This window comes from Catharus ustulatus, chromosome 9, assembly GCF_009819885.2.
Source record: "Catharus ustulatus isolate bCatUst1 chromosome 9, bCatUst1.pri.v2, whole genome shotgun sequence".
In the NCBI taxonomy this organism is placed as follows: domain Eukaryota; kingdom Metazoa; phylum Chordata; class Aves; order Passeriformes; family Turdidae; genus Catharus; species Catharus ustulatus.
In genome coordinates, this window is record NC_046229.1 from 26393663 (window position 1) to 26416446 (window position 22784).

Below are 22784 nucleotides of genomic sequence, written 5' to 3' on the forward strand. Positions count from 1 at the left end.
TTCTTCCCCAGGCTTCAAATAATCATAGACAGGCACCATTCTGCCCAAGCCAGGGTTTCTTTATCAAGGTTATAGTCCACTAAAGACATCCCTGAAACTCTTGTTATAAAATATATAATATACATTTCTTTTTGTATGACCTTGAATAAACTCCATAAAAACCCAGTCTCCCCTTTTCCACATAGCAGAGTAATAGCTACTCCATTTAACTGAAGTAAATAGTTATTCCATCTGCACACAATGCAGAAAGACTGAATGAAAATCTATTGTGATAATACAGAAATTAGAAATTGTAGCATAAAAATACTAAAGCTGTACAGTCAATGAACCAAGTGAAGGAAACATTCAAACACAGTCCTTTCTGCATTATTTTCCTTAAGAGACTGATTTGAAGTCCCTTCCTCAACTAGGATCAATGTGTACTATACCAAATTTGTTATTTTGGGTTAACAGAACTACTTTGGGAGTCAAGTAATAACATAAAGGAGAAATACTAAAGTTCCCTGGCCTTTAATATGATTTCTGAATAAAAAAAAATCCCTCCCAAAGCCCAAGAGTCAGAACTACAAAAGTTTCAGTTAAAACCTCCTTTAGCTCTGAGAGTTACAAATTACCATTTCCACTATCCTGAACCTGGAACCAATGAACACAAAGACCATTAAAACAATTAAGGGCTCTTTCATTCATTTCTGATGTCTTAACATATCATATGTTCCATAACTTTGAGATTTGACTCAATTCTTTGATTTCTAGCCAATGCCTTGGCAGCGTTTCCATTCAGTTCAGGGGAAAGTACAAAATATTCAGTGCAAGAGGGGAACTACTTATGTCTGTATGAATTAGCTCTCACAACTTTTTGGAGAAGATACACCATCAGTAGCAGATAAAACTGCATAATTTCAGGCTACTGTCACCTAAGCTCCATTTGACAGGAAAGAAAATACACTTAGCCTTTGCCTGTGATGATTTTTTATTGCTCTGCAATACTCTCTAACGCCTTCCAGCTGCATTGAGGACAATTTGTTCATTTCTCTCAATAATCAAAATGTGTTTTGACTAGTAAATTCCTATTTAGTTTTTCTTAATGGGAGTATTTTCCAGATGTTGTATTAGTCTAGTCATCCGGGCCCTCTTCCAAGCCCTGTGGAAAGTTTGCTGTCATGAGCTGTCATTGGCGGTGTGTTTAACAAGCTGCCTAATTACCTGACCCCAGCACAGTTCCAAAGCAATATATAAGGACTCTGGAACAGCCCTGCAAACAGACACACTCTCTGCTAGGTAAGTGCTACACCTGTCTCTGTCCAGAGCTCTTCAACTGGAAAACAAGGAACTGGGACAAAAACCTCAGTTTTCCTTTTAAAAGAAGATTTGCTTTTAGCCTGTTTCTACTTGACATATTTCAATGTTGGGTTATGGTTTATAAAATTATGTTTCTGAATAACTAATGTTCTGTCAGTATTTGGTTTTATTATCGATTTTGTTTTATCAGTATTATAACTTTAAACATTGTTGTGCATTACTGTACCCATGCTAGAAGGCAACTGTGACTGTAATCTTCATGTAATAGAATTTTGCAAAAATTTATTTCTATTACTTGTTAATAATAAATTTCTGTAGTCCTACCATAGAATTTAATGGCTGATTAATAATCAAGAGGGAATTTATGGAGCAATCATAAATTTGCAATTTTTCCTTGAACAGTTTTATTATTTATTTTATGGCTTCTTTAATCAAACTAGTCATATATAAAGATGTGCACTGCATTTTTTAAATGACGAATTAAGTGAATCATGGATAGTGATATGAGATTATTTCTTTTTAGGAATGATGTCATACCTCAAAGTTATGATCATATGGAACATTCTTTGCTTATCCCTGGTGGTCCTTTCACTGTCCTTGATTCCAGAAGTGTCTTCTCAAGGTACTGTAACACATGAAGCTGAAGGGAGGGTGTCTAGGAGTGTGTGTCTGACACACATTAAGAATATTTCAAATGCATCTTCACAAAACTACTAAGTTCTAGAACTTTATCCAATTCAGTTTTATCATCGCTGAATATCTTAAAAAATAAATTTTAGTGTAGCATGGTCCTCTTTCTTTGAGGAGTAACATAACAATATGACGCAAAATGTGTATGAACCTATTACTTTTTCTGTAGACAATCTACAGAGTCTTTTGCCCTTACACTGATGTATTTAGCCCTAGTGATTTGCAAGTTGATTTAGGAAGAATCTAATATGAGACTATCCACAAAGGTTGGCTAGAAATATTTCAATAAGCTCAGGGAAAGGAATGTCTCTACTTTGCTAAGTGCTTTCCCATTGATTGCACTATTACTACACCACTGAGGCAAATTTGGGGAATTAATTGTCTAATGATACTCTAAGCTCTATAATTGATTCCTAACTAAAGCAACACAGTTATGGTGAAGCAGAACATGCCACCTGGCAAATCCTGTGCTGTTGCAGTTCTCTGGCAGCTCTCAAATTTTCAGGAGGATAACACTGTGTTATCACTTGCTGGTAGAAAATTATTTATTACTACTTGATAGCAGAAGGCACAACGTCATGTATCCGAGCATCTCCTCCGAACACGCCCCATGCCAGATATAACCTTACACTGACCTCTTGATAACTGATGCCTTCCCACCAGTTTCAGCAAAAACTTTTGCCAACAGCAGTCAGGACCATTCAGGCATTTTCCTTACAAGTAACTCCATAACTTACAAGTCATAAATTTAAAAGAAACAAATGAATTGAGAGGTATAACTATTGGACTACTGTATATTAACTGTACAACTATTGGAGTTATTTTCTTTCCATAAAGGAAGAAGGGTTCAATATATTGGGCGTATATCCATAAAGGAAGATGTCTATCTTGTCTTTTCAACTGCTGTATTAACAGCCCAGTAACTCAAGTCCATTAATGTCTCCAGTTATCCCTTGGTTCTACTTTTCTATTTGTAGCAAAATGGTAACAACCACTACAAGTACAGGCTGAAAATCACAGTATAGGTATTAGATACAGTATTTGTTATCCCACGCTCTTCCTTCAGACGTGGAATGTGTGCTGTTAGAAATTGTCTTTGGTGTTGTGTTGTGTTACATGTTATTTCCTTGTTGTTCCTCAATGTTTCCGCTGATTATCTGTTTGAGATTGCTGATTGTTCAGCTTCTTTGTTTGTATTTAGGGACGCTTCACTTGTGGTCCTGCATGTTTCATTTCCAGAAGAAGCTGTTAGCTGGTTCTGTTAGCAGATATTTCACAGAGGAAGGGGAGGGTTGCAGGGTGAATATCTGATTTGGCAGCAGAAGGTAGCAAGGCACTGTTGAGCTGGAATGCTCACAGGTTAAAGCAAGACACCACTTGATGTCTTGTTTTACCACATGTTATCTGCACCATTTCTTATTATCCAGCATTTCTCAGCAGTCTGGCAGTAAAGCCACTGTGGGATGAGCTTTTCTGTTAGTCTGCTAGCAAGTAATCTTCTAATTAACAAACTGTACTTGATAGGAGTTGCAGGGCTAGATCTCAACTGTTCTTAACCTTAAAGCTCATACCAAATTCTTCCCTGACATCAGGGAAAAAATACAGTGTAGGGGGTAGGCAGATTTTGAAACTTCTGATAAGAATGGCTTCAGGGAGCTGTATTTATTATGACAATGTTCTCCAGTTTCCAAGCTAACCCGATTAGATGGGTTATTAGGAGCAGCATTACCAACAGTAAAAATCAGACACCTAGGGGGTCTGCCAGGTATGGGTGTGGAGATGCACACATATTACCATAGAGAGGGTGAATAAAATTGGAGGATAAGTCAGCAAAGCTGATATACTGTCTAAGGGGTTAGTTTGGATGCCTGTGGTCATACTACAGTATCAATCCTCAAAGGTTCCTTAGTTTTCAGAAGAAATGGGTTAAGTTAGCTCAGTGGAAGACCCCTCTAACCTGAACATGTGCTGCTGCTGGTCCTCAGGCTGGCTCAGAGCAAACCTCTGCACCCCACACCTTCAGGAGGGGTCTCACCAGTCCCTCAGCATCTGCAGTGTTGAGTGAAGAAACCACATTCTGTAGGGAAAAAAAAAAAAAGAGAGAGAGAAACTTTACTCCTTTTCCATTCAGCATTTCCTTAAGGACCGTTGTAGTTTGGCAATGCTTACACCAGTGTTGTGCAATTTTAGATGTATCGAGCTGTACAGGGAGATGTGGGGCAGGGTACTCTAGAGAGCATGACTGCCAGTGTGATTTTAACTGTCACCACTACATGGAGTGCTGCCCTGACTTCAGGAAAGTCTGCACAGTGGGTAAGTTCCCAAAAACAGCCAGTTCCTCTCAAAATTCCTCTCCCAACTCCCTACCACACCAGTGTCTTCTCTCTGAACGCTTAAATGTCTGTCTGTTCGCTGTGTCCTTGTTCCCTCTAATACATGTATTGTTGTCCCCATCAAATACTCAGGATAAACTCTTGCAATCCAAAGAAAATTGTATATCCACAGGTTATTGCCAAGCAAAGAGTTTTGCTTTTTACCAAAGCACTATTAGGCAAGATAGGCAAAAACAGTTTACTGTTTGTTTTCAACTCCTTAGTGCATTTGTACTGTATATGTCTGTCTCTTATACAAAGAAAAAAAGTAGTAAAAGTCAATTCAGGGTTTTGCAGAAAGAAATTCTGACATATTCTAACTCAAATTTAAGAAGTATGGATGCTGTGGGGTCTAATCCAAAGCCAGGATGTCCTTCCATGGACAGAAACTGGCGCTGGATGAGAACCATGTCCAGAGTCTGCTGGAAAACGTGGTTGGATGAGTATTAATTTATGTTTTATTTATAGGCAAAACTGTACAATGTAAATAAACACAGGTTTTTCAAACGGCTTTGCTGATCATTAAAAGCATATTCTTAGGAATCACCAATGCCAGTGATTTGGATAACAGTAGTTTGTTACACTACACTGTAGTTCCAGTAGGATTACAGAAGTAACAAATACTTCTCAGAATCAGCAACACCACTGAGTGTTGTTCAAAATGCAGACCTATCATTCCCTAGAAGTCCAGTCCTGCTGTCCCTGACACACACTGGGGACACTTTCTTCCCCACCCTCATTTTGCTCTGTGGGGGGACATCAGCATTTCTTATAGTTGAAGATGCAGAGTGAGGCATTTTAATTATGTAGGCTATTTATTCATTGTGGGTCAGATTCTGAAGGTGTTCTGGCTTCTACACAATATTTAACCAAAAATTTAAGGCTAGAGAAATTCTTTCCTGCTCTACTCTAAATCAGTGAGTCCAGGCAAGCACAGTAGATGCCATCCTGAAAGGATGCAGGCAGAGGAGGCAGGCAGTCTGGCTAAGGACTATTGTCCAGTTAGTGTGGAATCAGCACTGACAAAATGGCAGAAATGTCAGACATTATTTATGAATTAAAATTTCCCTAAGATAATAAAAATAATTCTCACCTGTGCATGTGAGAAGGATCCACTGGCATCAACACTGATTCCACAACTACACAAATCCAAAGACATTCAGAATCTGCCTATACAGTAATCCTAATTTTTCTAGATAGTGATTTAAATGTAAAACATGATTTTATGCCTTGTGTGCCACAGAGACAATGACTTCAATAGAGATTTACATAGAGAAAGTGCTTTTCCTGAAGTCTGTAATAGCTGTGCATACTCTTCCCAACACAGTATGGTCATTAATTGATATGAAACAGCAGTTTGGTCAGTGAAGTTTCAGAAGTTAACCAAAAATTAAAAATTAAAATCATGTGGTTATTAATCATGTCAAAACATGGTATATATTCCTTTAGTACCAATAATTTAAGAACTGTAATAAACAGTTCCAAACTAGTCTCTTAGGGTAACTTGGTTAACTCGCTCACACAATTAGGTTGCAGTGTTTGCCTGGACACACTATGTACACTCGGTTGTGACCCAGTTGGGCCAATTATTTTTTTCAGAAATGCTTTGGTAGACACATCATTCTTATTGCAAAGAGATACCCTGGTGAACAGCTTCCTGCAAACCCACCCCAGAATTAAAATACTGCTTTTGAGATCACTGCTCTGTGTTTGGGGAAGCAGGAGCCTCCTACGGTGGGACCTGGCTAAAGTGAATGCGGCAGTCACGTTTTATTGCACTGTCAATCCAATGTCTCAATTCCCTGCCATGGCACAGTGCCCTTCTGGCAGTACTGCCTGATCCAAACCCTACAGTTACAGACAAACCCTGGATCAGACCAGGATAAGCACCTGATTTTATGGAGCTGCTCTTGGCACCAGCTCGAGCAAACGACTTCACTGTAGAGAGGTCCCAGCGTTGCTCATGAGCTGGCCCAAAGGCTGACTGTGCTGCTCTGCCCTCTACAGCCGCCTCCTGCGAGGGACGCTGCTTCGAGGCCTTCGAGAGGGGAAGGGAGTGCGACTGCGATGCCGACTGCGAGCGATACGGCAAATGCTGCCCGGACTACGCCAAGCACTGTAAAGAGGGTAAGACATTTCTCCATTACTGTTTTTCAAAGACATATTTAAACAGAGGTGCTTTGCTTTACCATAAGCAAAACTGTGTAGGTAACAACTGGACAAAAGAAAACAGAACAAAAGTGACAAAACCTAATTTCACAAACTAATTGGCCACCTTCTCAAGCATGAACACTTTATAGAAACATACAGCTAGATACCCTGGAAGCCTTCACCACGACGTGAATTCTGAGGGTGAAGTTGTGTTTTACATTAGGCTCTTTTGTCACTAGCCATGCTCTAACTATCAGAGCCTTTACTCAGAATATCACATGTAAGGACAAGGTCTGCACATCAGTAATAGAATTCAATGAGAGAAGCTGGGGAATCAGAACAGTTTTGTTTGGAAAAGACCTTTTGAGATCATTGTATCCAACCAATCCCCTAGCACTGCCAATGCCATCACTAAAACATGTCCCCAAATACCACATTCAACAGCTTTTAAATCCCTCCAGGGATGGGGACTCCACTCATGCCCTGGGCAGCCTGGTAACCTAAACCTCCCCTGGTGCTCCTAGGGATCATTTCCTCTTGTCCTATTCCATGTTCCTGGGAGCAGAGCCCGACCCCCCGGCTGTCCCCTTCTGTCAGGGAGTTGTGCAGAGACAGAAGGTCCCCCCCGAGCCTCCTTTTCCCCAGGCTGAGCCCCTTTCCCAGCTCCCTCAGCCTCTCCTTTTGCTCCAGCCCCTTCCCCAGCTCCATTTCCCTTCCCTGGACAGGCTCCAGCCCCTCCAGGGCTCTCAGGCTGAGGGCCCAGAACTGGACTCAGCACTCGAGGTCCCTCAGCTGTGCCAGCACAGGGCACAGCCACTGCCCTGGGCCTGTGACCACACCAGAGCACAGTCACTGCCCTGGGCCCATGAACACACCAGGGCACAGCCACTGCCCTGGGCCTGCCCCCACACCAGGGCACAGCCACTGCCCTGGGCCTGTGCCCACACCAGGGCACAGCCACTGCCCTGGGCCTGCCCCCACACCAGGGCACAGCCACTGCCCTGGGCCTGTGCCCACACCAGAGCACAGCCACTGCCCTGGGCCTGTGCCCACACCAGAGCACAGCCACTGCCCTGGGCCTGTGCCCACACCAGGGCACAGCCACTGCCCTGGGCCTGTGCCCACACCAGGGCACAGTCACTGCCCTGGGCCTGTGCTCACACCAGGGCACAGCCACTGCCCTGGGCCTGTGCTCACACCAGGGCACAGCCACTGCCCTGGGCCCATGAACACACCAGGGCACAGCCACTGCCCTGGGCCTGCCCCCACACCAGGGCACAACCACTGCCCTGGGCCTGTGACCACACCAGGGCACAGCCACTGCCCTGGGCCTGCCCCCACACCAGGGCACAGCCACTGCCCTGGGCCCGTGAACACACCAGGGCACAGCCACTGCCCTGGGCCTGCCCCCACACCAGGGCACAGCCACTGCCCTGGGCCTGTGGCCACACCAGGGCAGGCACAGCCCAGGGGCCATTGGCCTCTGTTCTACCTGGGTACACCTGACTCACATTCAGCCACTGTCACCAGCACCCCCAGGACCTTTTCCACTAGGCAGATGAGTAAATGGATTGCAGTAAAAAGCTGAGTTAATCTTATAAAAACAAGGTGGAAGGTTCAATTTTATAGAAGGTTCAACTCCCTTAAAATCCCCACCCATCCAAAAGTGGGGAATGGCTACTCTGTGCCTTGGGATAGCACTGCCTGGACCTCCAGATCACTTGCTTGGGGTCATCACAGACACTGGCAGCATACTAGAGAGGCACATCCTATATTCTCCCCATCTCAAATCCAAGATGAGAAGAGCAGCCCAACACAAAAACCCATCCTGTGAGGCAGGGGGGAGGAACTGGATGTTACATGTTCACACTGTAGCAAGAAGACTTTAGAAAACACATATTTTACCTTTAGGCTGCAAGTTCAGTCCAGGGCAGAATCAAACTGACCTGCAGTCACTTCTTTTGTCCTTTCCCTGCAGAGCCTGGTGGGGTTTCAGCTGAGCACAAAGGCACAGATGCAGAGGTGCAGTCCTGCCCTCACCTAGCTTTAAGGATACCAGCAAATGAACTCTAAAAACCAACAACAGAATATGCTTAATTTCATCATGTCCTTAAACTTTCTGGTACCTACAGACCTAAACTAACTTCTGTCAACACACTTAAGAAATGTGGCTTGGCACTGGATTGATGCATCCACAGAGCAACCCACCTCCAAGGCAGCCATTTCCCAAAGCCTGCAGTGTAACACACAACACCTGTCACAGTTATCATTTGGTTCTCTTCACCCAAGAGGTCCCCAAGAGCTGGGATGGTGGCGTGGCTTGGCTTTGCCACACAATTGCACAGTTATTCAGACTGAAATAGAGTATTCAGCATTTTTGGCTGAATGTCTAGAGAAGTGTCTTGGAAGAATATTGAGGTGAATTTGCTGCTTTAGGTTGCTTAATATTTCTCTCTGAGTTTAACACTATTAAACCCTTTCACTTCTTCAGTTAAAATATAATGAAGAATTAATCAACCATTCGTAATCTTAGAGGGTTTCTTCTGTATTGCACTAAACTTGGCTATCAATTTTTGTCAAAAAATCCAGCAACAACCCCCCAAACCACTGTACTCAGTATTTTACTATCTATACTATGTTTGAATAACTGAGAAATCTGTTAAACTTCTTGGAATAAATTTACTATTTCAGCATCCTCTGAACATTTTTTTTCTGTACAGTAAAGCCAAGTGTACAATGTATATCCAGAGTTCACTGTTATCCTCCCCATCCTCCAGAATTCCTTGAATACATATACACACGTAACCAAAACGTTCTCCTGCTCAACAATTGGCTTTTAAAGGAGTCATTCAGCTTCAACAATTTCTCTCTCTTCCTCAATAAAGGTTTCAGGATGTAGTGCAACACCTAACCTTCCTTGCTTTGAGCACTAGCTCGCTGTGAAAGTAAATCTTTTGACACCATGGTCATCCCTTGGAGACAAAACCCCATTCCTTTTGTAAAAAGCTGATTGCACACACCTCTGACAGTTACCAGCTCTCTTCGTTGGACCAAAATAATTTGGCCAGTTCCCTGAGCTCCATCACATTTTCTTCACAACTAACAAGCTCCTTCTACAAGGCTAGTAGCTCATTTACAATTGTACAATTTGACCAACAATTAATTACAATATATTCTCTGGCTCTTACTGGATGCAACTGAAATTCCATTCACAGAGCTGGAAAATCTGAACACAACCTCCTATTTCTCCCAAAACTCAGCCTACTAGAAGTCAGCTTAATACCCACATTGTTTCCTTGGCCCATGCCTGTTTTGTAGCTCCTTCCCTTTCAAGGAAACCATTTATTTTAAAGTATTTCTCCAAAACAATCACTTGTGTAGAATTATCACATCTGAAGAACTGCAAGGGGATTATCAAAGTAAATTCTTGGCTAATGTGACAGCTCTCCTATTTCCACTAGAGTTAGTTATCTGTAGTGAAAGTCAAGTAGTGAAGTCATGTCCAAAGACAAACAAACAAAAAAGACAGTTTTTCAGAACATAGAGCTTCACTCAGGATTCATCTATTTTCCCACCTCAAAATTGCCATTAGCTAATAATGCCTCACCTCAAACTCCCAGGAAAAATACTGTTCCCATCTGTGATAAAACACTTCAGGATCCAAAGTGGATTTTTGTTCTTTTTCATGCAAATAATTGTGTAAAGAATTCTATAGATAAATATACTTTTAAATGGAAGATGGTCACTGAAAATTTTTAAACACACTTATACAGTTGACACAAAGCACTTGTAAAGATAAAATAATCTTATTAATGGGATCACTTCTCTCTTTCAGCACACACGGAAAAGCCAACCCCGGAGACTCCTCCGGATAACAAATCAACATCTAAAAGGTCCTCCACAGATGAGGAAGAGCCACCAGAGGTAGCTGTGGAAGGTAGGCAAGTATATGGATGCATCAGAATGGGTGTTACCTGAAGGAACATTCAAAACCATTTCTGTGCTCTGAAAATAGAAAGCTGATCCTAGACATTACCAGACAGTTACCAAGCTTGGAAGCACTTGGTTTATAAACTGATTACCTCACCGAGCCCTCAGGACTTTGAAGAGTTCACACAGATGGTGCAGAGTGGTGATGTCTCCTGTGTCCCTATTGGATTTTCACACATCCTCCAAAAACAGGGTGCAGGCCATTGTCAGTCTTGGACAGCATCTGTGGAACAGGAAGGGTGGGACCCTGGTGAACTGGCAGCACAGTAAGCACAGCACAGCACAGCTAGGTTCCTCTAGCTTTGATCAAGCCAGGCCTCACACTGCTTCAGAGAACACATCATTTATTCATTCTGACTGGAAAACATGCTGCTTTCCTGTGTCCTTTGGTACTGTTCTTTGGTTGCAGCATTTGAAATGATAACTCAAGAGACCAGTTTGAAATGCAATGTTTGAAAAGACTCTAGAAGTCAGTCAATATTTTACTCCTCCCCCTCTCTTTTTGTTTTTGTTTTAGATTTGGAGTATTTATTTTCTGCTGTTCTAATTTCCTACTACAAAAACTAAACCAAACCAAACCAAACCAACCAAAAAAATCCTCCAAACAAACAAAAAACAATATAGTGGATTAAAGAAAATTAAGGAAATTCAAATAAACATTAACAGGATCCCAGCTGGCTTATGGTATTTCAGACACATGGGATGTGAGTGAAACCTGTTCTGCAATACTCTGCTCATACTAAACACACAACATTGGTAAAAGCAGAACTAAACTGCAAAATTTCAGAGAGAGAATACTTAGGGAGAGATTGAAATGCAGAAGCATTTACTGTTCTTTTTGCTGAATATCAACAGTTTGACTCAAATCAATGTAACTATAAATACAGGTAAAAAGAGCCTTAAATCTATACACAGCAATGAGGAAAACAACCCAAGGAATAAAGATACAGCAGGAGATGCAGTCAGGGCTCTGCATTCAGGAATTATTTACCTTCTGCTTCCTTCACCTCTCTCTTCCAACTCCAGGTTGTTGATGCAGGCTAACTTATAATGTAGGGCAATGGAATAAATCAAAATAAGACTGAGAAGGGAAGCGTTTTGTTAGAAGGACTATTTTATATAGTGGTTTCCTTTCCATGAAAGTGGCAGGAAACTCAAGTCAGCCTCACCTACAAGCACCAAACAAAAAAACCAAAAAAAGCCCTGAACATGGGGCAGTGCCAGGCTGGCCAAAAGGGATGACCCAAAACTGAGCTGAGCTGCTGCAAAGTCCCATGCAGACAAAAGGAATTCCCATTTCACCCAGTCCAGGTTAGTTCAGAAAAGATCTTGTCATTCCAAAGGAAGAACTTATATAATGGGTATAATACACTTACAGGCAACACATGGCAATTCCAATGGCTGAACCAAACTTGTATTTCTTTGTAGATCCTGAAATCCAAGTGACAACTCCTGTTCCAACTACAGAACCTGCAGAGACAACCCCTGGAGCCACAGAAGCACCAACTACCACGGAAGACAGTCCCACAACCCCAAAGGTAGAGGATACAACCCCTGACGCCACAGAGGAACCAGCGACCGAAGCCGAACCTCCCACTCCGGAGACGGCAGAAGATGTGACCCCTGATGCCACCGAGGAACCGGTGACGGAAGAGGACCCTACTGACCTGCCCTCAACACAAGATCCAACCCCAGACCCCACCGAGGCACAAGCAACTGAGACCGAGCCTCCCAGCACCCCCACACCAGAGGAGACAACCCCAGAGGAGCCAACAACCCCTGCACCAGAGGAGACAACCCCAGAGGAACCAACAACCCCAACACCAGAGGAGACAACCCCAGAGGAACCAACAACCCCTGCACCAGAGGAACCAACAACCCCAACACCAGAGGAGACAACCCCAGAGGAACCAACAACCCCTGCACCAGAGGAGACAACCCCAGAGGATCCAACAACCCCTGCACCAGAGGAGACAACTCCAGAGGAACCAACAACCCCAACACCAGAGGAGACAACCCCAGAGGAGCCAACAACCCCTGCACCAGAGGAGACAACCCCAGAGGAGCCAACAACCCCTGCACCAGAGGAGACAACTCCAGAGGAACCAACAACCCCAACACCAGAGGAGACAACACCAGAGGAGCCAACAACCCCCGCACCAGAGGAAACAACTCCAGAGGAACCAACAACCCCCACACCAGAGGAGACAACCCCAGAGGAGCCAACAACCCCTGCACCAGAGGAGACAACCCCAGAGGAGCCAACAACCCCTGCACCAGAGGAGACAACCCCAGAGGAGCCAACAACACCCACACCTGAAGAGACAACTCCAGAGGAACCAACAACCCCCGCACCAGAGGAGACAACCCCAGAGGAACCAACAACACCCACACCTGAAGAGACAACTCCAGAGGAACCAACAACCCCAACACCAGAGGAGACAACCCCAGAGGAACCAACAACACCCACACCTGAAGAGACAACTCCAGAGGAGCCAACAACACCCATACCAGAAGAGAAAACACCAGAGGAAGTGACAACTCCTAAACCAGAGGAGACAACTCCAGAGGAGCCAACAACCCCTGCACCAGAGGAGACAACCCCAGAGGAGCCAACAACCCCTGCACCAGAGGAGACAACCCCAGAGGAACCAACAACCCCTGCACCAGAGGAGACAACCCCAGAGGAGCCAACAACCCCCACACCAGAGGAGACAACTCCAGAGGAACCAACAACACCCACACCAGAGGAGACAACAACCCCCACACCTGAAGAGACAACCCCAGAGGAGCCAACAACACCCACACCAGAAGAGACAACACCAGAGGAAGTGACAACTCCTAAACCAGAGGAGACAACTCCAGAGGAAGTGACAACTCCTAAACCAGAGGAGACAACTCCAGAGGAGCCAACAACCCCTGCACCAGAGGAGACAACCCCAGAGGAGCCAACAACCCCTGCTCCAGAGGAGACAACTCCAGAGGAGGTGACAACCCCTGCACCAGAGGAGACAACCCCAGAGGAGCCAACAACCCCCACACCAGAGGAGACAACTCCAGAGGAGCCAACAACCCCCACACCAGAAGAGACAACCCCAGAGGAGCCAACAACACCCACACCAGAAGAGACAACACCAGAGGAAGTGACAACTCCTAAACCAGAGGAGACAACTCCAGAGGAAGTGACAACTCCTAAACCAGAGGAGACAACTCCAGAGGAACCAAAAACCCCAACACCAGAGGAGACAACCACAGAGGAGCCAACAACACCCACACCAGAGGAGACAACTCCAGAGGAGCCAACAACCCCCACACCAGAAGAGACAACCCCAGAGGAGCCAACAACACCCACACCAGAAGAGACAACACCAGAGGAAGTGACAACTCCTAAACCAGAGGAGACAACTCCAGAGGAAGTGACAACTCCTAAACCAGAGGAGACAACTCCAGAGGAACCAAAAACCCCAACACCAGAGGAGACAACCACAGAGGAGCCAACAACACCCACACCAGAAGAGACAACACCAGAGGAGGTGACAACTCCTAAACCAGAGGAGACAACTCCAGAGGAGCCAACAACCCCCACACCTGAAGAGACAACCCCAGAGGAGGTGACAACTCCTAAACCAGAGGAGACAACTCCAGAGGAACCAACAACCCCCACACCTGAAGAGACAACCCCAGAGGAGCCAACAACCCCTGCACCAGAGGAGACAACTACAGAGGAACCAACAACACCCACACCAGAGGAGACAACTCCAGAGGAGCCAACAACCCCCACACCAGATGAACCGACAACCCCTAAACCAGAAGAGACAACTCCCGAGGAGGTGACTACCCCTAAACCAGAAGAGACAACGCCAGAGGAGGTGACAACCCCTAAACCAGAAGAGACAACACCAGAGGAGCCAACAACCCCTAAACCAGAAGAGACAACACCAGAGGAGGTGACAACCCCTAAACCAGAAGAGACAATGCCAGAGGAGGTGACAACCCCTAAACCAGAAGAGACCACGCCAGAGGAGGTGACAACCCCTAAACCAGAAGAGACAACTCCAGAGGAGGTGACAACTCCTAAACCAGAGGAGACAACGCCAGAGGAGGTGACAACTCCTAAACCAGAGGAAACAACTCCAGAGGAGCCGACAACCCCTAAACCAGAGGAGACAACTCCAGAGGAGGTGACAACTCCTAAACCAGAGGAGACAACTCCAGAGGAGCCGACAACCCCTAAACCAGAGGAGACAACTCCAGAGGAGGTGACAACTCCTAAACCAGAGGAGACAACGCCAGAGGAGGTGACAACTCCTAAACCAGAGGAAACAACTCCAGAGGAGCCAACAACCCCTAAACCAGAGGAGACAACTCCAGAGGAGCCAACAACCCCCAAACCAGAGGAGACAACTCCAGAGGAGCCAACAACCCCTAAACCAGAGGAGACAACTCCAGAGGAGGTGACAACCCCTAAACCAGAGGAGACAACTCCAGAGGAGGTGACAACTCCTAAACCAGAGGAGACAACGCCAGAGGAGGTGACAACTCCTAAACCAGAAGAGACAACCACAGAGGAGCCAACAACAAAGGCAGACTCTCCCACCACCCCTAAAGCAGAGGATGCTGACTCTCCGACCGCCCCTGCAGACCCTGAGGCCAATACCCCTGCCAGTAAAGCCACAGCTTCTCCAGGAAATGCTGCAACCACCACAGTTGGGGAGGACTCCACCACACTTGTGGCAGGCACAATGCTTTCAGATACCACAATGGTGGACATGGAGACAACAACACCCAAGAAAGACAGAACTACTCTGCTTAAAGACATTTTCACAGCTGCAACTGGGAAAGACACAGTTACTGTAGCTATGGTGACAACAGCTAAACCAGGGGATTCTCCTAAAGGTATGGATGACATTCCAAACACAACTCCCATGGGCAAGCAACCTGTCACTGCAGAAGCTGAATCAGAAACATCTTCTACAGACACCAAGACTGCAACAACAGCAGCCACAGCACCCTTCCCCAGTCCCACTGTGCTGGTAACAACCATCAAAGATTCAACTCCTCAACCCAATGAGGCTGTAACACCAAATGAAAAAGAGACAACTACAGACACTGAGCAGGTTGGGCCAGCAGCAGACAAAGAGAGCCCAGCTGCTACTTGTGTTATTGTGGAGATGACAACAGCTGATAAAAAAGAGGTAACAACCATCAAAGAAACAGACACCACACCTGAAAAAGAAATGGAAGATGTCACTGAAAAGGCCCCTGGTATTTCCAAAGAAGATGTAACTACAGTTACCAAAGAAACCACAACAAGGGATAAGAAAGACACAATAGAAGAAATGTATCTTGTGTCTAATGGGACATCCAAGCCAACAATACATTTCCAGGAGGTCACTGAGGCCAGAGAAGAACCTCACCCAACTGAACCTGAAACTCTGCCAGTGAAAGAAGAGCCAGAGATAAACAAGCCTTTAATACAAGTCGGGGACCTGCCAATGTTCCCTGGAGAAACACAAAGTAAGTACATTCCAACAGGTACAAAAGCATCAAAGGAACATGGCAGTGTCCCATGGGCAGCCTCAGCCACCGCTGCCAGTGTTCTGAATACTGGAACTTCAGTTCTCAGCTGTGGAGTTACTCAAATCCACCAGGTAGTTTAGAACATGATCTAAAATAATTGGTTTCAGTAATTGGTCCTACTGAAAATTGTTTGCTATAAGTTTCTCCTCCTCATGTTTGCTATTGTAGAAGATGCAAACAGACAAAAAGTAAAGGTAAAAAGACTCCAAATTTCTAAATCCCATGAAAAAATTGCTAGAAGTCAGGCTGCATATCCACTCTCCTGGTACCTAACCTGGTGTTTTCTAGCCACCTACATAATGTCGTATAAAGGAGACAAGAAGTCTCTTTTCTCTGTGCTTTTTGCCACCCCCTCTCTTTATTTTAGTCAGACATAGCCTGCAGGTTCCTGGGCACCAGAACCGAACTTCCTGAGAATAGGTCCCCGAGGAGCAATTAATCCCTGGCCCACCGGCGGGGGGAAAGCTTAGGCTGTTCTTAAACTTTAAACAAACCCAGCTGGATGTGTTTTTCAGGGAGCAAGAACGACGAGAAGGACCTGTGCAGCGGCAAGCCAGCGGACGGCATGGTAGCCCTGCCCAATGGCACCCTGGCTGTCTTCCGAGGTGAGACTGCTCCGAACATTCTCTACCCACCCCGGCACGGCCCGCTCCTTCTTCACCCGCCCCGGCTCTGGCCACAGCCCTCCTCCTTCTCCCGCATAGCGCCGGAGCTCCCCCGTCACCTTTCCCGGCCCCAGTCCTTCAGCTCCTCTCCTCCTTCACCTGCCCCGTCGCTCTTCCTCCTCTCTTTCCTCCCTCATTCACCCCGGTGCCCCTTCACCACTCACGAAACTCTCCCGACCCCACAGCCCGCCCCACCCAGATCCCTCACGGGGCCGGTTCAGCCACGTCCCCTCGGCAGGACGGCTCTGTCCCCTCGCTGTCCCCTCGGCAGGACGGCTCTGTCCCCTCGCTGTGCCCCGGGGCAGCACGGCTCTGTCCCCTCGCTGTGCCCCGGGGCAGCACGGCTCTGTCCCCTCGCTGTGCCCCGGGCAGCACGGCTCTATCCCCTCGGCAGGACGTGCTGTCCCCAGCGCCCCTCACGCCTTTCCTCCCCAGGTCACTATTACTGGCTGCTGAACGGCCGGACCCCGCCGACCACCAATCCCCGCCGGATCACCGACGGCTGGGGCATCCCCTCGCCCATCGACTCCGTCTTCTCCAGGTGCAACTGCGATGGGAAAACCTTCTTCATCAAGGTAGGAGCGGTCCCGGCCGGCAGGATGGGGTGAGGCTGATGAGGGGCAGCTGGGGAGGCTCATCCTGGGGAAAAGGAGGCTCAGGATGAACCTTTTGGCTCTGCACAATTCCCTAACAGGAGGGAGCAGCCGGGGGGATTTGGGCTCTGCTCCCCAGAGAACAGCAGCAGGATGAGAGGGAAGGGCCTCAGGTTGCACCAGGTGAGGTTTAGATTGTATATTGGGGGAAAAAATTGCCTAAACTTATTCCTAGTATGTTTCCCAACCTGAAATAATATGCGAATGGAATGCCCATGCCTCATTAAAGCTGTTATACAGTTATTTCCGAGTAAATCACTCAGCCTTGGAATTCAAGCTGCTTCTTGTAGCTATGAAAATTTAAGAGATTTAGAAAGGAAACCCCTTTGTTCAGTAACCCCTCTTAAAAATTAGCTCCTAAGATACTCTAGCCTTACTCAAAGGTTAAAAAGCTGCAGAAGGTACTTAATGAAATTGTAGTAGTTTTATCCCGTTTGTAATCGATATGTAGGAGTGATTCCAGTCACTTTTACAACGTAGCTATCCAAGTGCTAGTGCTTATTTATGGATTATTCTTCATGTTTGTTTTGTAGTTCAATAACCAGGAATTAACTTCCTCTAATGTTCTTTTTTCCCCCTTCAATGCTCAGGGTCCCCTGTACTGGCGCTTCACTAACGGTGTTATGGATCCAGGCTATCCCAAACCTCTTGCAACTGGATTTGCAGGGTTAAGTGGGAGAATTGTAGCAACCCTCCCTGTGGCAAGATACAACAGCAGACCAGAATCTGTTTATTTTATCAAAAGAGGTAAGTCTTGTATACCTGAAGTTCAGGTAACATCAAAAGCTGAATTGCCTTAGTCAGGAATAAAACACCATTTCTCTTGTCTCAAGACCTCTTTCTTTCAAACACAGAAACACAAATGATGCCAGTGTTCCAGGGTGCTCAAAAATGGCCTGAAGCTTTAAAAAATTTGTATGAGTACTTGGAGGTCTTTCAGTGCATTTGAAACCAGGTCTGCAACAGTGATAATCCAGGAATCCAGCACTGGAGTGACTAAACATGGAAATGAGTTTTATCTGGTGGTGAAGCTATTCTAGTCTCAAGTTAATTAGAGAAGGGAAGGCTTTAATAGTACTAGTTCATAACTATGTGTGGAAATTTAAAGTAATATTTTAAATTAATTTCCTTACCCTACATGAATGGTGTACTGCCACCACAAGAATGTTGTTACTGATTTCCTGTGTGTGATAGGAATATAATGACATTTTCATACCTGATCAAGCTGGTGGTTGGGTGGGTTTGTTTTGTTTGAGGGGGAGGTTGATTTATTTTTTTAAGCCCAACAACCCAAATGTGTGTTTTAGATGGAAACATGCAGCAGTACGTGTACAGACAAGAACCAGCCAAGAAGTGTCAAAGAAGAGCCCAGGTCACCATCCGCTACCCTGCCTTTGTGCCCAGGGTCGTGATCCGGCGGCGCTTCCAGCGTGCTGTGCGAGTGCCAACCGTCATCCGCACCGTCAGGATCAACCCCCACTCCTCTGGTAATGTGGGCACTGAGGGTCTCTTACACAGCTCTGAGCTTCTGACACACCATTGTGTTTGGAAGGTTTTAATGGCTGTATGTGCCACAGCCCCGTGACAGCTGCAGGAGTGCCACAGCTCCTCATGGAGGGTTCCCTTTGCTTGCAGGTGTTCTGCGCAAGGAAATCCAAATGACAACGTACTGGAGAGGGCTCCCCAAAGTCATCCACTCAACTCTCTCCGTGCCCAACCAGAACAAGCCCGATGGCTACGATTACTATGCCTTCTCTTACAGTAAGTGAAAACTAAAACACAGCACTATGGACCTCAAAAGACATGGGTAGGGGGGAAAGAAAGAAGCTCCTGTAACCACCTGTGGTACTACTTTCAGCACTACTAAAAAGTCCTGAGAATTAAAATGTTGCCCATAATCAAGAGATGTTTCTATTAAAAATCAGTAGTTACAGGACAATGTGCAGCAATGAAATACAGAGGTTCAAAGCAGCCAATTGGGGAATGCATTGCCAGGGAGCTCAGCCTTGTAAAGTGATAAACCTTGCACTTAAATGAAGGATTATGGTAATGACAGACTGAAATCTTTGGATCACTACACAGCAAATTTTTCAATGGCTTCTGTGGAATTATGTTTCTGACAAAACACAAAAAGGAGGGAGATGAACCACTTGACTTAGCTCAAAGAAATTATTAACAATCGTAGATTAGGTAGACTCATTTCCCCCAGCCAGGATCCTGTATAAGCATTCCTCAAAATTTTCTGCATTAAAAAAAGAGTTCTAAGAACAAGCCATACCCAAATACGGGCTCTTAAAGACCCTGTCAGTAAGATCCAATTCTTCACCTTGGAGGGATCAGCCTCACAGGTCCATTCACACTCAGGGACCATGACTTCCCACTTCTGTACCGAGTGCAGGATTGCTGTGGATGCAGTCTGTTTGATTTCCAAATTCTCAATACTATTAGCAATGCAAGAATATTCTTCTCTGCTCCTGCTCTTGGGACAGATTAATTATTAGCAGAGCTATAAAACTTACTGCAACCAAGGACACTTGAAAAATAAAGCTGAGGACAGAAATTCATTGTTGGAGGCACATGGAATGGAAAATCTGTTATTCAGGCTTAAGTGACATTAAAATGCAGGCTTGAATTTGTGAATTCTTCCTATGTATTAAATGTAGTTTCAGGAATTTAATCCTGACTCCTTTTCCTTTCAGATCGGTACTACAGTTTGGATGTTGGCAAAAGAATAGCACGACCTGTTACTGCTCTCACAGGAAAGACTGTCTCCAAAGACTGGTACAACTGTCCCAGCAAGTGATGGACAGCAGAGAAGTTTAAAACAAGAGGCCATTTGAATGTCAACTTTTTTTCCTAATTTTATTAATAAAAGACATTGAAATGTGTGCACACAACTCTAAGTATGAAATGCTGCTTCAAGCTCTGGCTTCATTACACTAAGCAACCACAGGCAAACTGGCACTTTGTATACACAGCTGGAAGTACTTTACATTTCATTTAACTAATGTTTCCTCTGTTCAGGCCTCCTCTGCCTCCCATGGCGTGAGTTACACCTGTGCAGAAAAAGAAAACAAGTGCATTAGTATAACCCCTCCTTAACCTTTTAATCAACAATTGCACAGGTGATCCTTCATCCTTCCCTAAGAAATTGTCAGGGCACTGGAGTGGTTCCTTTCTCATAAAATTCAAACTCCCCTCTCTCCCCTAAGCCTGGTGATACGCATACGTGTCACCTGTGTCATGCAAAAGGCTGGGGGTGACTTGTGATCATGAGCCAAGACAATGAGCAGAGGATTCTTACCACACCTAAAATCAGTTAGCCCCTTCTTTTTCTTATTAAAAAAATGGTGACAGATGGAATAAAATCTATCCTAGTCCCACCCCCCTTTTTTCCCCTTAAAATAACAGCCAATCTATTTCAATGCTAATATTGATTCTTCTACAATGCAAAACAGAATAAAATCCATCTAAGGCTTTTTCTTCATACAGAAGTTGCAAAAATAATTTATTGTCATGGTTTAACTCTGTTGCAGTGAAAAACCTGTAATACTTCCAATAAAGCTTTTTTTCAATGAGTACACATTGATATAACTGGAACACTTCGTGTATCAAATGGAAGTTGCTCTAATGCTAAAACTAGATGTTTCTAAACTGCTACCCTAACAGGAGTTTTGAAACCTTCTTTTAAAACTTTGAAGAGCAAGATCAAATCCTCTTTCTCTGTACTGATAAGAGTCAAGGTGCCACTGCAGAAAGAAAATTGTCTGAAACCTGCTCAGCCTAACACACTAAACCCAAACGAGAGCTCTTGGGGTCACACACCAAACTCGAGGGCTGGGCAGCGGCATCGCTCCCCGTCTGCCAGCAAGGCCAGCCCGTAAAGCTTCAGCTGTGGTGCCCACAGGAGGAAAGGGCTAGAGCTGTGTTTGCAGCAGCCTGGCTGGGAGCAGCCAAGAGCACTTACCCCTCTGCCTGTTGAACTGCCGGCCACGCACGCCTGTCCTCAGTGTCGGGGGCTGCAGCCGGACACGGCGCAGGGACTTGGGCTGAGTGCTGCTTGTGTCTGTGGAGAGAGGGGTGCAGAAAGGGTGGCTGTGTCTGCCAGGTTCTCACTCTTCATCTTTACATGTTTTCATACATGTTATGCTTTCTTTACTTTAGAATGATGAAGGTGCCTCCTTATTTAATTGTCCTCTCTAATATAAATAAAAGCTTCAAAACAAGTAAGTCTGGGACTTCTTTTGTGATCCATACAAGGGGATTAATTGATAACTCAATAGAGGTTAACTTATTGCTGTTTCACAATTGAATTTAAAGTATTTTTAAAGCTGACATTAAATATGCCAGTGGATAAATCAAAGTATCAGTAACATTTGCTCCTTATTCTTATTTGGCTTACTCCAGTAACTGTGGTCCAAGGAAAAACGGTTTGCCAAAGTATGAAAGAACATATAAGCATAAAAATGTTATCTTGCTCTAAGAGAATCTGAGTTGACCTTAGAGCCCCTTCCAGTGATTAAAGGGGCTCCAGGAGAGCTGGAGAGGGACTTGGTACAATGGCCTGCAAGGACATGACAAGGAGTAATGGCTTCCCACTGCCAGGGGGCAGGGTCAGATGGGGTACTGGGAAAGAACTGTTCTCTGTGACAGTGTGGAGGCCCTGGCACAGGGTGCCCAGAGAAGCTGTGGCTGCCCCTGGATCCTTGGAAGTGTCTAAGGCTGGGCTGGACAACTTGAAACAACCTGGGCTAGTGGAAGGTATCCCTGCCCTTGGCAGGGGTGGGCTTTAAAATCCTTCCTATCCCAAACTATTCTATACGTCTGTGATTCTAAGAGTTTTATCTTATTTTGTGCATTCTGGCTACCAGCCATGATGCTGGACAAAGGAATTCCCACTCTTAATGGAAAGCTACAAACTGTTATTGTGATCATCCTGTACCTGCAGATGAACTCGAAGGAGGATCCTGACTAGTTGAAGGAAGATCTGACTCATCAGATGCTTGAACAGATTCTTCTTCTTGCTGGCTATCGATTTCTAGACCTGCTTCTGAAGTAATGCTAGAAGGGAAGGAGGAGAACCATGTATTTGCATAGCTTCAAAAAGGTCCAGAAAAAAAACCCCTGTCTTGGAACCCAAAGGTTCAATGAAAATCAAAAGTAAAATATAGCATGAAGTGATAAACTGCCCCCTTTTAGATCTTTACTTCATCATGATACAAAATACAGCAATTATTATAAATATTAAAAGTTGCAGTTGTAAAGCAAAGACAAAATTATTTTTCTACAAAATTCAGTAAGAATTGCTTATTCCAGCCCTGTGCTTCATCTTTTGTACATGGACTATTTTAACTGGGTGACTTAATCACGTGTGCTTTGCATGA

General features: G+C 45.1%; 2 protein-coding genes across 4 annotated transcripts in view; one reads left to right on the top strand and one right to left on the bottom strand.

Moving 5' to 3' along the window:
* Window positions 1-1824: 1824 nt before the first annotated feature.
* PRG4 (proteoglycan 4) lies at window positions 1825-20203 on the top strand. The gene is made up of 15 exons (XM_033067930.1): window positions 1825-1921; window positions 4180-4302; window positions 6369-6488; window positions 10348-10449; window positions 11931-13372; window positions 13412-13879; window positions 14114-14449; window positions 14606-14956; window positions 15017-16023; window positions 16602-16687; window positions 17183-17322; window positions 17991-18147; window positions 18708-18887; window positions 19036-19161; window positions 20100-20203. Exons 1-15 carry the CDS (start codon window positions 1825-1827, stop codon window positions 20201-20203), a joined length of 4839 nt encoding a protein of 1612 aa, XP_032923821.1.
* A 40-nt stretch (window positions 20204-20243) lies between these two features.
* TPR (translocated promoter region, nuclear basket protein) overlaps window positions 20244-22784 on the bottom strand; it is a 34044-nt gene continuing 31503 nt past the window's right edge. For all 3 annotated transcript variants that reach the window (XM_033067596.1, XM_033067595.1, XM_033067594.1), the window contains exons 49-51: window positions 22343-22461; window positions 21368-21466; window positions 20244-20456 (exon numbers count right to left, since the gene is read on the bottom strand). In XM_033067596.1, coding sequence (XP_032923487.1) covers window positions 20401-20456; window positions 21368-21466; window positions 22343-22461 — 274 coding nt within the window. In that variant the 3' untranslated portion in view covers window positions 20244-20400. The remainder of the gene's footprint in view (window positions 20457-21367; window positions 21467-22342; window positions 22462-22784) is intronic.